Here is a 12,145-nt window from a genome sequence, read left to right as displayed (position 1 = left end):
ATGAACACTGACATTAGCCAATGCAAGAGAGGCCTGTAGCTCCTCAGATGTTATCCTGTGGTTCTTTGTGACCTGGAATATTACACACCTTACTCTTGGAGTGATTTTTATTGGTTGAGCGCTCTTGGGGAGAGTAACAACGGTGTTGAATTTCCTCCATTTGTATACTATCTGCCGGACTATGGATTAGTGGAGCCCAAACTCTTTAGACATGGTTTTGTATCCTTTTTCCAGCCTGGTAAGCATCAACAACTTTTTTTCTGAGGTCCTCAGAAATCTCCTTCGATCAAGCATGACACATTTCTAAAAACCTGTGTGGTGAAGATCAGACTTTGATAGTGAAGACCCAGGTTTATGTTCTTTAAATAGCGTAGGGCCTCCCACCCTCACACCTGATAGTCATCCCAATGATTGAAACCACTGACTCTAATTTCTCCTTTAAATGAACTGATAATCCCAGAGGTTCACACACTTTTTCCAACAAATATCTGTAATATTGGATTATTTTTCTCAATAAATAAATGAACAAGTACACCCTATCCTCATTATATGCAGGGGATACGTTCCTCGCAATTGACGCATAATGTGAATAATTATTTAAATGGAGAAAATGTGTTATGTTTTATCTGTAATTTGTTCACATTTTCATACCAATACTACACAAAGGCAGTACCACAAGACAACATTTGTATTATATTTCATCAATTTAAGGTAATATTCAATGTAATAAATCACAGAAAGTTAACATCCTAGGGTGTACAGCACCCACCAACAGTGGCAGGTGTGTTTGCCCTGGGAGATGAGTGGTTGTTGTGGTGTCGGGCAGCTTTACATGGATAAGGTGGATGGTTGTGGTCGTCAAGATCATACCAAGCGGTGAAGGAAGACTCACAGAACTGCCGGCAGCAGGAGATGACACCGGTTTGAAGAAAGTGGTGAGGGTTGTTTGCTTGGCAGCACTTTGTTTTTCAGCATAAACTTGCTTGTAGGGTAGAAGGGTTGATGGCAGGGAACGACTGAAATGCTGACTCCGTTCTAAACTTGGGTCCATGTCCATCACCATTTGTGCCAAGTGTTCCGACTTCCACCATTCCCTCACCGCTGGTAAACTCCCGGGATTTTCAAAATCGTCTGTTGCTTGCAGCATCTGAGAGATAGTTCGCCGTAAAAAAAAAAGATACGTACACCTTGAATGTGAATCACACCTTGGTCGAGTGGTTAAATCAGCGATGTCGTGTTAGGCAGCGGGAAACGCACTGTTATGTTAGGATGAATGCTGTCCAAATGTTTAGGATAGGCTAGCGCATTGTCAAGCAACAAAAGAACTTTAAAGGCAAGATTCTGTTCCCGGCAGTAGCGTCCCAGAGCTGTGTTACCTTCAGCTGATGCTGCGCTGTTTATAATTTCCAACATTTTTTCAGATGTTAAAGCAGTTCTCTGCCGCTCGGCTGATGGCCCAGGACATGACATCGGACGCTTAGGAGGCATGGTTAAATATTTCAAGCACAAAACACTGCACCGTAGGTAAAACCAACAAAAGTTTAAGAGCGCAAGATCGCGCATCCACACCTTGCCAAAACCAATGCAACACTGGTGGGAGTGAGATTGTGAGGCACACCAACCTGACTTGTATTGGCGGGAAAGTGGTGCTTCTCAGCCCAACAGTGAGACTGTGAGGTGTGCGCATGTGACTTGTATTGGCAGGAAAGCAGTGCTCCTCGCATAACTGTGAGTTTTGGACGCATATAAGGAGATGTTAGTAGAAATAGGTTCCTCGCATAACTGTGAATCCGCATTGTCTGAAAACATATATAATGAGGATAGGGTGTATAATTTTTTGTGTTATTTATTTAATTGGGTTCTCTTTATCAAGTTTTAGGACTTGTGTGAAGATCTGATCACATTTTGTGTCATATTTAGCCAGAAATAGAGAAAATTCTAAAGGGTTCATAAACTTCCTTGCACTTGCTGCATTTTGGTATGAAAATGTAGGCTTTGGATAAAGAGTTAAATGGAATTTCAGATGGACCATGATATATGGACTATTCACCGTTGAACAATTGAGTTCACAATTTCTGTCATGTGGTCAGCCAATGTCATGAAAAATTAGGAGCTGTCACCGTGTAAAATTTAAGTTAGGAGTGCAACTCATCTTAGTCAACTCCTTGTCTTTCACTGTAAAGACTGGTTAAGTTTAGGGGAGTACTTAGAAATGAAGAAGATTTGAAAAGATGTTCTTAAAAGAAATTGAAGGATGAGGAGACACGGAATGGCATGGCTAACTGAACATTCTGCTAATGGAGCCCTGGGCACTCTCTACCCATAGGGCTTCTGTTTCTTGTGTTGCCTGTCCACAGGAGTCTGTCTCCCGCATTGGCTCTGAGGTCTCTGTTCCACCATTGGTTACTGCAGCTATAACATTTAAAATGATAGATTTCCTACGTATCTGGAAGGAGAAGAAATGAGTAGGGCTATGGGTATCAGGCAGCACACATCAAAGTTGCTGGTGAACGCAGCAGGCCAGGCAGCATCTCTAGGAAGAGATGAGTCGACGTTTCAGGCCGAGACCCTTCGTCAGGACTAACCAGCAACTTTGATGTGTGTTGCTTGAATTTCCAGCACCTGCAGAATTCCACTTGTTAGGGTGATGGGTATGTTATTTTAAGCTATTATCATATACTACATGTTGCCTCCATATTCTAGGGATAGTTCTGGTAGCCAGTTAGTTTCCAGCACATGCTGGGATGTGGGGAGAAACTGGAGCCGCTGCAGGAAGCCTGTGAGTTACACAAGGAGAAAGTGTGAACTCCATACAGAGGGCACCCGAGGATAAGATCAAACTGTAGCTGAAGCTGCACAGAATAACTGCTGAGCCATCTAGTATGAGTTTGCTTACTATCTTTTTCTGTGAAAGGAAACCTGTATAACTACTTTATCATTTGTCAATATTTTCATATCACCTTTAGAAAATTATGAGCTGCAAATTTAGATGTTAGTGGAGTATCTAACATTGAATTTGTGAGTTTTTGCACTTTCCAGGCTTTGTCTGAAAGCATCACTTCAATTCAAGGAGGATGTGTTGGAAAAGAAGGATATGATGAAGTTTTGACAGCTACATACACAGGTATGTAAGTAACCAAGTTAACTTTTGTATTTCTACATTTCATGATTTTTTCCATGAAGCAAAATTTAATCTGTTACTCCTTGAATAGCTAAATAGTGGAATCTAAAGCTGGAGGTAGTATATTATGAAGTATTAGTATTTGCTTGTTGAAGAAGCTGAATCTGAATGGGTTTTAGTATTGAAGCTCCTCCAGTCTCAGCCATATTGACTGATTTTTTTTTTAAAAAACATACTGGCATCTATTATCTGTGAATAAACTTCTTTTTTGATTGGTTGCCAAGAAACAGCCTTTCCCACATTCTGTCCTTAAGATATCTGAGCATTTTAATGTTTAACCTGTCCATCTCAGACTTTTTTGGAAGCATTTCTCTTGACTGATTCCATTTCAAGATTATACCTCGAATGCATAATTTTCCATTCGATGAGAGTGGACCCACCCATGGTAGGTACAGTCTGATGTACAACAGAGGAGGTTTTGAGATTGGGATGGTGTCAATCTTAGCAAAAGCTTTAAACAGTAAAGAAGAATGAGGAGAGATGAGATACAATATCACAGTGGATTTAATTTTCAATGTTGTTAAGATCAGTGTCACTGCCTTTCCAGTAGAAGAAAGCTGATGGGAGATGTTCAAACATGGAACTTCAGGAAAGATAGGTATTTGTGAAGTAACAATGCCATCACTGACTTTGCCAAGGAAAGTAGAGAGCAAGTGATGGGATTCTAGAGGAGAAGGTAGTAAGGAAAAAGTGAGGAGTCAATTCACTGCACTGAGACAGATGGAAATATTTACAATGTCATTGAGTTTGTGGGACAGGAAGGAAAGTTTGGTGCTCAGCAATTTAATGGATTAAGGTTAGAGAGCAGGAGTTGAGCAGGTGCACAAGTGAAGTGACCTTAGGAGAAGCTTCTTGGGAAAAGAGGAGGCATGTCACAGATTAGCAAGGCAGATGCCTTGTAAATCTTTATTGGTATGTATATTTTTGCTCCATCTAAACCATACCTCAATTCCTTTTGAAGTACTACATACTAGCTGCAAGATACTAATTCAATTTTTCTTGCAGTTTTGTGTATCAAGATGTCTTTTGTTAAAATGATAAACTGGCAGAAGAAGATTGATACCAATCTAAATCATCTGTTAGAAGTTGCCGTTGTTTTGAAATAATGTCTACAAACTGCACAAATTTGTTTTTCAAATGTATTTGCAATTATTTGTTTTGTAAGAACTGCTTTTATATTTTAAGCTTGGAATTTTTTCCAATACCCTTTTAATGGTGAAAGAAATTAAGCTCAAGTTAGTTTTCCTATAACTTTGCTCATAAATAAAATACCGATGATTGGTGTTCTTGGAATTGCTGATTTTATTTTTCTCTGCTGAAATAAATTTTCTGTTTATGTTATTTAATTCATAGGGTGGGTGATGGCTCTAACTACAGAGCCAGTTCAGAGAGAGCCGGGGCCTTGTGATGATGTGAAGATAAGCCAAGATATGCAGAATAAAATCATGAATATGAGGTCTGAAGTAATAGTCATGTTTACATTTTGCCTTTTGTATTGTAGTCTGAGAAGTATTTTTAATAAAAATAGTATGTTGTAATAACAAAGACAGATTAAATCTGCACAGGTGAAACAAAAATTTCTTATGATGCAATATCTGGTAATGTTTGCAGTTTTTCTTAACAGTCACACTGTGAGAGAGCAGTATTTGAATAGCTGTAAATAAACAGAGAATCAGTGACAAACTGGGTGTACTTTCCATATATGTTTCCCACATCTGCATGGATTTCAGCAAAGCACCTCACATCAGCACTATTAATCTTTGCATTTCTTGGTTTATTTTTGACAGGGATAGTTAAATTTTTGGATTCTTTTTGTTTCAAATATGCAACATAAACTCTAAGAAAATATCTTTTTTTTTCGCTTATGTATCATTTTTGATTGGTTTATAGTCCCGCAGGTCCTCGTAGTTCTCAGGCACCTTGCGCAGCTAAGAGTTTCATGTTGTGGAAGAGTAGAATATTTGCCAGGGATTCTTGGTTACTGAGTATGATCTTTTCCATAATATCCACAAACCTGCAATTTCCTTCAAAATCAGTAATTAGCTTCAGATCTAATATTACCTTGCATTCTAGTGCACTCTGACACTTTAAAAGAATTCATAATTTTGGAAGCTTTGATTAAATATTGCCTTCACTGTTCAAGTGATTTGTCTTATATAAATAACTGGCATTAGCTGTACTGCTCTTCCAGATAGATAATCTGATCTTTCTACTTTATTTGTATTGCCTGGTTTTTATATATATATATATATATATATATATTTTGCATTGTCTTTTCAGGTATACTGTAAGATTTTTTTTCTGTTTATGCAGATGAATTTTTTATTTTATCATGCTTGTAATTTTCTGACTTTATAATGTTGTTCTTGTTTGCTGAATGTGCTCTTGAGAGTTCTTCTGTTTTCTGAAATGTACACTACATAACAATTAGAATCTCTGTAGTCTCACTAAATCCACATTCGGCATCATATAATTTTGTTCTTTAAAGTATTCCAGAACCAGACCAGGGTTATGTTTCATTGCTTAGTTCTATAGTTGATATTAGTTGCTTTTTACTTTTATTTACCTTCCATGCTATTATCTTCTCAAGTACAGATTACTTTTAGAAACAGATGGTAACTAGTCATCTGGGACTTGGAAAATCTGATCACCAAATAAGACGTTTTTCTGTAAATTTTAGAAGAATTGGTTTATAACCCAATGTACTTTTCTGATCTTGGGACATGAAGTTAAATATAGGATTCCTTTCTTCATTAGGGTGGAGTTGGACCAGTTACAATTGAAAGTGCTTCAAGAGCGTGAGAAGTACCACCAGTCAGCACATTCAAGTGGTGCAGTTTCAGCAATGCCTGTGTTTAATGTTAATGATAAGTTTATTCTAAACTGTGATGATGCAAGCTACAGCCTCACCCTCGAAGTGCAGACAGCTATTGACAATGTGTTGCTTCAGGTAAGTGCATCAGATTGTAGCATTAGAGCTCATGTGTTCTCCAGAGAAAAGTCTGGTCGATAATTTTGTTTTTATAGCAATTTCAATGTAAAACTAAATTTAATTTTGTTTTTTGTACTTTATTTCCTATGTGTTTCTGTTCACAGAGTGATGTCCCAATTGATCTACTGGATGTAGACAAAAATTCAGCTGTGGTTAGCTTCAGTGGCTGTGATGCCGAGGTATAAAATATATAAGATTAATTGATAAAACTGAAATGTTGATACTGATATCAAACTCAGACTCTCACTGAAATGTTTCTTTATTTGGATATATAGTATGGTAATTTTTAGAACCGGAGATCATGTTCGAAATTTACTACTTTTATCTACTTTGTGTCAGTGGTAGTTACTGCTAAGATTAAGACTTGGAACAAATGCTGATTTGGATTCCAAATTGTGTTCCTGATTCATTCAATATTTAAGTACATTGCCTTCTGCACAAGTGGTGAATGCCTTATTTTGCCGACTCATTGGATTCAGGAAAAATACTAACTACTTCCAAATCGACAGAGGTTATTCTTGACATCTGTGATTTTTTTTTTGTACTTTATTTTCAGGCCTAAATGATTGTTCACAAGGATGCATTGTATCAGACCAGTCACATTATTAACACAATGTTAGGAGGCATTGTAATTACTTTCTAAATGGAATATGTTACATTTAAACCATTCTTTATTCTCCCCAGTAATGTTCACGTTATAATTCCATTTCAATAGAAGTTGAATCATTTGACCATGAAGTAAATCTAATGACACCATTTTCTTTTACAGTATACAGTACAAAATAATATTTTTTCTGGAATGAAACATGATTGCAATGAGACATTCCTGGGCATTGGTCACCCTTGGGCCTAACAGGTGTATGAGATGTCACCTTTCTCTGTGCAGCGCTTCTTTTGGAGCATCAGAGGGAAAGATGGACCACCACAGAAACGACAGTACATTTGAATTTGTGGGCCATTATATCTGATCTACAAATCTTTGGACTTGAAACAGAAAAATGGGACAAATAACTAATGTGTTGGTGGGAGAATAATTAAGAACAATCCCTGGATTACTTCCTATGCCACATGCTAGTGATGGTAGAGATTGAACAATAGCTCAGTTGGCCAGGGAGCAGGTGCACAGGCAGGGACTCAAGTTCTTTGTTGGATCCAAGATGGTGCTGAGCTGCGACCTCCACTGATTTGCATCTCAGATTTACTTATATTTGTTTAATATTCATAAGGAAGGTTTTGAGGCAGAGAGGGGAATTAGGGGTTCAGTTTTGGATCAGGGACAGGATGTAGGGGAATTAGAGGTCTAAATCTCCACTTTGCGTTCGAATGCCAGTGACACTAACATGGGACATCCGTGGTCAGATGACAGATGTTGGGCTGACAGAATGTAGATAAGGGACCCACCGCCTCCCACCAGGTCAGCAAGCTGCCAGTGGGTCCCAGAGTCCAATGACCCCCCCCCCCCCGCCCGAGTTTGCTAATTGGTGAGACCAGAGTTTGAGGCCTAGTGTTCAATGTGCATATCTTGGGGAAGGCTGAGCAACGAGGCCCGAGTGTTAAAACAGAAGTATAGAAGTCAAGGCCTGTTGGTTGAAGTGAAGTCTCTGAATCTCTGTGAGTCCACTGGGGAAGTAGAAATCCAATGTTGACGAGTCTGAGTCTGAGTCTGAGTCTGAGTCTGAGTCTGAGTCTGAGTCTGAGTCTGAGTCTGAGTCTGAGTCTGAGTCTGAGTCTGAGTCTGAGTCTGAGTCTGAGTCTGAGTCTGAGTCTGAGTCTGAGTCTGAGTCTGAGTCTGAGTCTGAGTCTGAGTCTGAGTCTGCTGGAGGCTGGAGGCCAAAGATGATGGTCTAAACTGGGGTTAAGGCACTCTGTACATGTGTGGGTGGGAGGGAAGAATCGGACTTGATTTGCTGTTGTTGTTTTGTTGCTTGTTATGATTTGTGTTATTCTGTCAACATTGTGGGTATGCTGTGTTGGCAGCAGAAGATGTGGCAGGCTGCCCCCAGCACATCCTCGGGTGTGTTGGTTGTTAACACAAACGACACATTTCACTACTTTCAATGTATGCATGATAAAAACAGTAAGCTTGAATCTTTAATCTTTGATCATTGGGATCTCTTCTAGGGTAAGAGTGACCTGTACAAGAGAGATGGGTGGCACCTGAACTGGAGGTAGACCAATATTGTTGCTGGAAAATTTGCTAATGCTGCTTGGGGGCTGGGTTTAAACTAGAAAGCGAGGGTTGGAGCCTAGAGCAGTAGAGTGGCTGATGAGAGATCAAGGGATAATACTGTAGCCAACAAGAGCAAACTTAGTCATCAGGATAGACAGGAGCACAGTGAAAGGAGAGGAAGACCATTGGTATAAACTGCATTTGTCTCAATGCAAAAGGCGTTGAATTCAGGGTGTGGATTGGCTCTGTGGACTGGGGTAAGATAGCCATAACAAAAACATAGCGAAGGGAAGGGCAGAACTACCTTTTGAAGATATCCTCCCTGGTGGAGAGGCTTGCGCCCATGTTGAAGCTGGCTGAATCTTCAACTTGCTGAAGCCTCTTAAATTCCTGTGCATTGACACCTGCATACCAGAAGGTGATGCAACCAGTCAGAATGCTCTCCATGGTACATCTGTAGAAACTTGCAAGACTCTTTGGTGAATTATATTATAGGACCCTCAATGGACACCAGGATTTGGAGGAGCAGATGTGTATAAAGATTACAGTTAGTTAACAACATAATAGAGTAGCATTAGTGAGAGATTTTAACTTCCCTAATATTAACTGGGCCACCATAGTGTGAAAGGGTTGAAAAGAGTGGAATTTGTGAAATGTGTCCCAGAAAGCTTCTTTTATCGGTACATAGAGGGACCTACTGGAGAGGGTGGAACACTGAACAACCTTCTGAAGAATGAGATAGGGCAAGTTGGTGAGCACTTTGTGTATAATTTTATCAGTTTTAATATGGTCCTGGAGAAGTATAATGCCAGTTCAGCAGTTAAGGCCAGAATAAAGGCAGAGCAAATTTTGGAGCCATTATGCTGGTTCTTACAGTGGTTGATTGGTGGAGATTATTTCCAGGGTAAGGAGCATTAATACGTAGAGGGAGGCCTTTAAAGATGTGGTCAAGAATTCAGGGCCTTTATATTCCTGTCTGGGTGAAGGGCAAAGTTGGCAGGGGTAGGAAACCCTTCTTGATGAGCAATGTTGACACTCTGGTTAAGAAAAAGAGAGGGGCTTTACCTGTGCTTAAGCAATTGGGAACTAGTAATTATCTTGATGACTACAAGAAGTGTAGGAGTACACTAACAAGAGGAGTTAAAGTGACAAAAGAAGGATTTGAGAAGGATCTGGCAGACGAGGTGAAGTAAAATCCGAAGAGATTATGTAAGCATATTAAGAGTAAAGAGATCAGCTTTATTTGTCATATGTACATCAAAACATACAGTAAACAACCAATACAGTCGGGATTTGGTGGGGGCAGCCCACAAGAGTCGCCACGCTTCCAGTGCTGACATCACATGTCAGCAACTTCCTAACCAATTTATCTTTGCAATGTGGGAGAAAACTGGAGCACCCGAAGAAAACCCACACAATCACAGGAAGAGCATACAAACAGACAGCAGCAGGAATTAAACTCTGATCGGTGATTGCTGCCACTGTAAAGTATTGCGCTAACCCCTACACTACTGTGCTAGCGATTGAGAGAATAGTCTATAGTTGTCTGTGTGTGGAACCAAAGAAAATAGGTGAAGATTTTAATGAATATTTTTCATCACTTTTTATTGTGAAGAAAATGGTGGAAGTTAAGGGAATGGGGCAAATGAGTGATTTTGACTTGGACCATGTACAAATTAACAGGGAAGAGGTATCGGGGTCCTTAAAGTACAGTTAGGTGAATAAATCCCCAGGGCCTGAACTGGTGCATTCTCGGACATTGTGGGGAGCTCGAGAAGAAATTGCTGAGGCCCTTGCAGAGATTTTTGCTTCACCTCTGGCCACAGGTAGTGAAATTCCAGAGGACTGGTTAATGACTGATATAGCATCATTGTTTAAAAAGTATACGGAAGACAATCAGGATGATCAGGCCAGTGAGCCTGACTTCAGTGGTGGATAAATTGTTGAGGGGGTGGGGGTTGCTGAGGGGCAGGATTTACCAACATTTGGGAAGCCAGAGTCTGATGTGGGACAGTCAACATTGCTTTATGCATGGGAAGTCGTGTCTGGCAAATCTCTTGAATTTCTTTGAGGAGGTAACCAAGAGGGTAGCTGAGCATAAGGCAGTTGATGTTGCCTACATGGATTCAACAAGGCTTTTGATGAGCTCTCTCATGGCAGGCTAGTCTGGAAGGTTAGATCACGTAGGATTCAGGATGAGATAGCAGGTTGGATTCATAATTGGCTCTGAAGCAGAGAGTGATGGTTAAAGGTTGTTTTACAGACTGGAAGCCTATGTCTAGCAGCGTACGAAAGAGGTCAGTGCTGAGACCTTTGTCTGCAATTTATATAAATGATTTGGATATGTATGTATAATGCCTGGTTTTCTGAATAATACAAAAATGAAATATTGAACATGATGACCACTATCAATCCAGAGCTGGGTAGGTTTTCTGGTTAGCTGATCTTCCCTGTCAGCTGGGAAACCATTCCCAATAGCCCATATGTGGGAGCAACTTGTTTTAGTAGCAAGAGTTACACAAAATGCTGGAGGGATTCAGCCAGGCATGACAGGAATGAAAGGGTTAATGTATGAGGAATGTTTGATGGCTCTGGCCCTGTACTCACTGGAGTTAAGAAGAATAAGGGAGTATCCCTTTGAAACCTACCAAATATTGAATGGCCTGAGAAGGCCTGGATAGGGTGAACCGTGGATGGAGTAACCAGTAATGGAGGAACCCTGCAGTATCCAAACTTCTTGGAGTAGAATTGTCTTTCAATCATAAAAAAACAAATTTACAAAGGAAAAAAATCACCTTTGGTTGGCCCTTGAGAGGCCGCTGTGTCGCGCACGCCACTATTTTACTGGAACACACACACAGCTAGCAATTAACCCATTGAACAAGGGGTCCATGGACCCCAGGTTAGGAGCCCCTGGAATAAAGGGACGTCTGCTTTGAACAGAGATGAGGAGAAATTTCTTTAGCTAGAGGGTAGTGAATCTGTGGAATTCATTGTCACAGATGGCTGTGGAAGCAAAGCCATGAGTATATTTAAAGCAGATGTTGATGGGTTCTTTATTTGTCAGGGTGTCAAAGGTTACAGGGAGAAGGCAGGAGAATGGGATTCAGAGAATAAATCAGTCTTGATGGAATTGCAGTGCATATTCGTTGGACCAAATGGCCTAATTCTGCTTCTGTCTTATGGTCATATAATCCTAAATGTTGTTGTAGATAGTGTAGAAGGTTATGAAAAATTACTGGGGGTCTTAATCAGCTAGTTTTGCGGGCTGAGGATTGGCAAATGGCTTTCAATCAAGATAAATGTAGGGTATTACATTTTGGGAGATCAAACCATGTTAGGACTTATACAGTGAATGATAGAGCCCTGAGGAATGTTATGGAACAACGCGACCAGGAATGCAAGTGGATATTTTGTTGAAAGCAGTGTTACAGTTAGATTAGGTGGTGAAGAAGGTCATTTGACATGCTCGCCTTCAAGAGATTTAAAAGGGGCAGCTTCTTCATGCAAAGGATGATGTTTATTTGGAATGAGTTACCAGAAATAATAGTTGAGGTGGGCACAATAGCAACGTTTAAAAGCCGACTAGGTAAGTACATGGAGAGAAGGAATTCGGAGGGCTATTGGCAGATGGAACTAGCTTGCTGGGTATCGCAGTTGACAGAGATGAGCTGGACCAGAGGGTCTTGTTCCCTGCTGCGTCACTGTGATAAAGGAAGGGAAGCATCAGAGAATAATGTTCCACTGTGAAATGTGAAATTAAAACTAAGCTGAAACCTAATAGTAGGCAGGTGTAAAATTT

At 40.1% G+C, this 12,145-nt stretch overlaps 1 protein-coding gene across 2 annotated transcripts in view; it reads left to right on the top strand.

Moving 5' to 3' along the window:
- bbs7 (Bardet-Biedl syndrome 7) overlaps positions 1-12,145 on the top strand; it is a 73,268-nt gene that overhangs the window by 36,776 nt on the left and 24,347 nt on the right. For both annotated transcript variants that reach the window (XM_072256103.1, XM_072256102.1), the window contains exons 9-12: positions 3,040-3,124; positions 4,535-4,637; positions 5,939-6,131; positions 6,278-6,352. In XM_072256103.1, the coding sequence (XP_072112204.1) occupies positions 3,040-3,124; positions 4,535-4,637; positions 5,939-6,131; positions 6,278-6,352 (456 nt within the window). The remainder of the gene's footprint in view (positions 1-3,039; positions 3,125-4,534; positions 4,638-5,938; positions 6,132-6,277; positions 6,353-12,145) is intronic.

Source organism: Mobula birostris, chromosome 4, assembly GCF_030028105.1.
Source record: "Mobula birostris isolate sMobBir1 chromosome 4, sMobBir1.hap1, whole genome shotgun sequence".
Classification (NCBI taxonomy): Eukaryota; Metazoa; Chordata; class Chondrichthyes; order Myliobatiformes; family Myliobatidae; genus Mobula; species Mobula birostris.
This window is presented reverse-complemented; position numbering and strand designations above follow the sequence as displayed.